Here is a 5,930-nt window from a genome sequence, read left to right as displayed (position 1 = left end):
TCGCCAGCCCCACCCACCCACCTGACTCACCTTCTCCTGCTACGTTTGGCTTCTTCATGATATGAACTTTTTATAGGACAACTCAGCAGCTTTTAGACACTTCTGGAAAAACACTACTTGTGTTCGGAATATTCTTCGGTTCTGTCATCTCAAAGTTTTTAAAAGTTCACAGAAGAAACGTTTACTTTTGGCACCCCTAGTACAATGCGATCAGGCGATCAAATAGAAGGCAAATGAAGAAGTGGTTCTGTGTATACATATATGTATACAAAAACGATCACAACTAAGTCAGCTGTAAACAAATAAGAAACAGTCAGTGACAGCTGTGCCCCACTTGGTCTGGCTTGTTATCTTTTCTCTGTCTTCCATTCAGCACTGAGATTACCTGAAATATGCAACCAATAGCCTTCCAGCCCGACAGCGGTTGCATGATTATTCACTACAACAATTCAGCTCCTTGACTGCACAGAAATGAATACAGGTGGCAGTGCCAGTTCATGCACACACAGCCAAGCAGTAAATTGTGATGCACCAGTGCACCTCTTCATACTGCTGTGACTTCAATATACAAGCATGCCTATACTCTCCAAAACTGTGCCCGTATTCATGTCTCGTCTGCTTGCCGACTTTGCACCAACGGTCATACCTGCCTCATAACTGGTGTTGCACACAAATTGGTGACCCTAGAGTGCCAGCATTGTGCATTGTTACACAGCAGGATGTTTCAGCACGGGACTACCATCGTGGTCCAAGGCTGACAGCGACATCCCTTCTCTGTAGTTCTGCGTTGTGAGGCATGAGCTGGTATGTGTGTGAGCACTCACTTAACATCAACTGTGATGATGGAGCATTTCAAATAGGTCATCGGATGTGCACTGAAAAAACTCAAGCGTGCATTGCGCAGAGAGCTATTCGTCTTTGGCCGTTCAGTTCTAAAACAACTGCTCAAATGCCCATAATTAACAACTGTGACCTTCATGCCACTGTTTGCCAGCCCTTTCCTTGATCACGTAATCATGAGCCAACAGAACTGAAACAAAAGCACATCGATTGCTTTTTAAGCAATCACAAAAGAGGACTTTATGTGTACAGAGTTAGTTTTGCAACTGTGATGTGTTTTGGAATCATACTTTGAATACCCAAGGTGAGGATACTAATTTCGCTTACTCAAATCTAACTGTGAAGTTATAAGCAAAAATGCATTTCATTTACTTGAACCTGAATGACCAACCGTTCAGACCAGTCAGGCAAGACACACCTGAGATAAGGAAAAGATGGTAGCATGAGCATGCATTTTATAACCTTTGAGAAAAATTAAGCACACTAGCACCTGTGTCCATGCGTCGTGGTGCTGCCCACAAAAAAAAGTAGCTCCAAAGGTGCAGGTAGCACATGCAGCGCAAGTGTGCTTGAGCTTCAAAGAATGCAGGTGCAGGGCATGGGGAGGACTGCACAATATGCAACATATAGAAAAGTGGAATATTTTACTTGAATTCTCCAAAAAGGTTGCTCAATGTTCTTTATTATAATGGATATTTGCAACGGCATGTAAATACATGGTGGTTGAAAGAATGAAAGGTTTAACATTTTCTCCAAAGAAACCAACTGAACTACCGCACATTTTGTTGTGCCACTGGTAATTCAATGCCATCCTGTAGAAATAGCCTTGTTATGGACACAAAATTATTTGCTGGATGTAAGCCACAATGACGTCTGTGCATGCTCGAAGTACAATGGAGAAAAGCACGTTTTTGAAGATGCAGGCTAACCAAAGCACTGCAGTGCTTTCGAATTTTAATGCAAAATGTTTAAACAAAGCAAGTTTTACAAACAGCCAGACTGTATTCAACATTTTGTAATGGCAAATGCAATAGAATACTCATATGTGCACTAAGCAATTTCACACAAGTGACATGAGATAGGAGCTCACAATACACTACAAGATTATATTTTTCATAGGCAGCAATCACTGTATCTTTTGTTTCAGCAGTCAAGAACATTGCAGCTTGTTATTATGAACACCTTATTAATTATATAAGGCTTTGTCAAGTAATACCAACATAACAAAGAACTGATATTCTGCCAACCAAACCAAATTAAAAATAGTGCAGACATACTGCTCCACAAATATTATGCTACTTACATCCAGAAGAGACAGTGCTGTCAGAATTGGTAACACAGATGTTTGTGAACTTTTTTAATTAGCTTTCGTTTCAAAGAAGAGAGAACTCTTAAAGCCTGTAAGCAAGTGAAAAACACATCATTTTGAGGCTGGAGACCTTTTTGTCCACACTCGTTCCTACCACTAACTCTGCCGGAGTAAACACAAATATTTTCACAAGGACAGGTTTGCTTGTGTTATCACGCAAACAATACAGGGGTGCAGGGATAATTATGTGGGAATTTATAATGAACGTCACAAAAATTAGCCCACTCAGAATGCATGAATAAAATGAATTGTTGTGCACCATTTCACTCCCCCAAACGTCTTTATTGAGGCAGGATGACAACTGGCACCAGTGATATATATTGCCTGCTATCCCTGCTAGCGTGCTGCTGGTTGGTTGTACACAACAGGATAGCTAGCAGAACATACTGTCTAAGGGCATTACAGAACACTACTATTCTTTGTGTTTCTTCACGTGGTTTCTCAAATCATACTTGCTTTTGTATGCCTTATGGCATAAGCCACACTGGAATGGCTTTTCATTCTTGTGTGACCTCACATGTCTCAAAAAGTTTGAACCATGCGCAAAGGCCATGGGGCAGAGGTGGCAATGAAATGGCTTTTCACCTGTGTGAATACGGATGTGTGCCGCCACGTTACTGCTTAATGCAAGCATTTTACCACAACGGTCACACAGGTAAGGGTGCTGTCTTTTATGAGTGCGCAGATGTGTCTTGTAGTCGCTGCATTGTGCAAACCTGCTATCGCAATGGTCACAAACGTATGGACAGTCACCAGTATGTGTTCGGAGATGCACCTCCAGCGTGCTATTATTATAGAATCTCCTGCTGCAGTAGGTGCAATCAAGCAGCTTCTTCCCCACAGGCTTATCCCGGTGATTACTCTTGCTAGTAGAAGTAGATGCCATGTAGTGGCTCACAGGGCGCATCTCATCTATTGAATCTTGCACAAGAGGCATGTCATGTCTGCTCTCTGTCATGGCTGAACCTGCATTTTAAAAGCAGAGTGCTTTCAATAAAATGCAGAAACCAACAATGCAGAGCTCGCTTGGAGCTAGGGATAAAAGATGAATGTGAAGGACATATTCATCAGAAGTTGGGGATGTTTACACAGAGTTTAATTCAGTAAGTGAATTCTGGTCTAAAGCAAGGTATTACTACTGTGAATTCTGCATACAGTTGAAGAAAACATATAGGCTGCCAGAAATGTCATCACTGCCAAAAATGTAGAATATCCTTTATAACACATCCAAAAGACACTGCCTTTAGTCCGTGCACTTGCATTACAGGCTTTGTGACAGACACATCTGAAATCCAATCAAGTGGAAAAGTGGCAGTCAGCTATGCTTAGCACACAGCACAATACCACTGTTTAGTTTTTGTTTTATTTGTTTCTCATACAGTACCTAAAAAGAGACCAAGGCTAGAGGCTAAAAGCCTGACAAGGAATTGGTACCCTGTACAAGTTTTTGCATCAGCGAACAGAACTACAGGGGAGACAGTTTGAACAGCAGTACAGATATCAAGAAAACAACTTTTCAAAATATTGAAGGTAAATATCATCATCATTTACCACAGAGAACTGAAGCTTCCATATCCTTTATAATGGTCTTTGAAAGACAACCTTCAGGAAATCACTTCTGGAGAAAAGCTGCAGATTCTCACCTGTTGTGTTCTGTCCAGGAGGTACCCCATGCTTGCAGTCTCTGGAGCTCAAGCCTGCATTTGAAAGTCACATCACATCCTCTAAGATGCAGGACTAAATGCTACAGCTCACCAGACAGACAGTGAATATGGAATACAATCTTTTACAACACTTCATACCAGGTTAATTGTGTAAATTCAGCAAGTCGAGCTAAAAAACTCAAGATTACCTACAGCCATTGCATTGAACAGTGAACTTGATTGATTACTGGCTTCATGGGAAGGTCTGCGTAAGTCTGCCTGTGCAGGTTTAAATTAACGAATGTCAGTTATGCTGAGGGACATAACACACTGGTACTGCATTCTGTTTTACTGCATGCTTTGTACTGTGTGCAGAAAAAAAAAACTTGCGGACCATGGCTGCTGGCGAAAAATTTTCAGGAGGTTGTTTACTTGCAGCCCAAATTACAGCTGCCCACAAATGTGGCCAATATTCCCAACATGGTACTTCCTCTACAGTATCTCCAAGAGTATAATTAACCAAGTCAATCGAAGCACACCTCAAACTGCACACTACCATGTTTTGAGTGCAGCCAGAGCATACCATATTTACTCGTGTAAGGCCTGCACCTCCAATATCGGACTAGAAATTGGGGGGAAGAAAATAAGAAATTGTCATGACCAAGTTTCTCAATGTGCCACTAGATGCTGCCATAACTACTGAGCCACCGCGGCAGCCCCACATAAGCATCAATGTATTTCTAAAAAAAAAAGCGTACTCCAGCACAAAATTTTTTTAAAAGTATTGATGGCATGTTTTGTCAAACTCCTATAGTTGCACACTGTTCATAAACCATGCTAACTGAGTGGAGCAGAGAAAGAATAATGCACACAGATACGAATAATGGACACAAAGTACTGACCTGCATTCAAACCTAATGGACCGGACGACTGAAGCACACAGCTGGCCGGGTTACCAGCAAAAGCCTCAGCTCCCTGAGCAGAAAAGTGTAAAGCATTACTAGGATGTTGAGACTACTGCAGCAGAAACATTGTAGAAGCGTAAAACCACAATTCAGAAACTGCTTTATATTTTGACTCACTTTTACTTATTTACCTGACTTACTTTACTTCCTTAGTTATTTTACTTGCTTACTTTGACTTTGTTAATTAAAAAAAAAAGACTGCAGGTGACATGGCTTGATTACAAGTTTATAGCGGTGATCTACACATAAAACAATAAGGTCAAGGGATCAGTTAGCTGAACAATGTTTCTTCTGAAGCTAAACAATAAACCTCATAGATGGATAACAAAGACAGAAGGCAGTTAGTTTCCATGCTGGGTATAAGCTTTTAACTGGAAACAATTTTTCACGGGCTTCTGCAGAGTAATATGTTAATATGAACCGCTGATGTCCAAACTGTCAGATTGATGCCTTCGGGAAGTAGGGCCATATTACCAAAGCCATTGAAACATTGGCCTTTGGCTTTTAACAGTTTGTATAGCCAGAGTCCTTGAATAGCTTTCTGGTCATGAAGCCTCCATGTAATGCAATGGGAGAGCTTTGTGTGCTGTTAGGGTTGGCCGTGTTGTGTTATTAGTGGTCCTGTGAAGGCCAGCGGGCAGGGCGCCCACCACCGGCAGTGATGTGACATGCTGGCATCGTGAGCAATTGACATGGAATTTCTTGAGTACATTCTGTGTTGAGCGTGTCCCATGTTGTGTGGTACCGTGAGAACGAATGTTGAAGATGTGCTGTGTGCTACCGGTTAGGCTGCAGGAGGATGCATGAAACTGCATCGATGTTCACCTCATCGTATGACAGCGAACGGCACACAGCACTGTAAAGGTTGGTTGGTTGGTTTATGGGGGTTTTACATCCCCAAAGTGACTCGGGCTATGAGGGACACCGTAGTCAAGGGCTCTGAAAATTTCAACAACCTGGGGTTCTTTAACGTGCACCCCAGGTAGTCGAAAAGGTTCACGCCATGACAGGAAACAGTGTTTGTTTCTTTTGACTCTCTGAAAGTCTGCATGTACAGAAACCATTTTGACATGAGGGATATTTATTTATTTATTTCAAAATACTGCATGCCAA

The 5,930-nt window shown here is 41.7% G+C and overlaps 1 protein-coding gene across 1 annotated transcript; it reads right to left on the bottom strand.

Annotated features, from left to right (window-relative positions):
• Positions 1-1,447: 1,447 nt before the first annotated feature.
• LOC149351596 (uncharacterized) lies at positions 1,448-4,833 on the bottom strand. Its single transcript, XM_089580907.1, has 3 exons — positions 4,755-4,833; positions 3,853-3,906; positions 1,448-3,175 (listed from the first exon to the last, which is right to left on the bottom strand). Exon 3 carries the CDS (start codon positions 3,165-3,167, stop codon positions 2,622-2,624), a length of 546 nt encoding a protein of 181 aa, XP_089437033.1. The 5' UTR covers positions 3,168-3,175; positions 3,853-3,906; positions 4,755-4,833; the 3' UTR covers positions 1,448-2,621.
• Between the last annotated feature and the right edge of the window lie 1,097 nt (positions 4,834-5,930).

Source organism: Amblyomma mixtum, chromosome 3 (assembly GCF_055824585.1).
Source record: "Amblyomma mixtum isolate Tamu chromosome 3, ASM5582458v1, whole genome shotgun sequence".
Classification (NCBI taxonomy): domain Eukaryota; kingdom Metazoa; phylum Arthropoda; class Arachnida; order Ixodida; family Ixodidae; genus Amblyomma; species Amblyomma mixtum.
The sequence above is the reverse complement of the archived record's forward strand: the minus strand, read 5'-3'. Positions and strand labels throughout refer to the sequence as shown.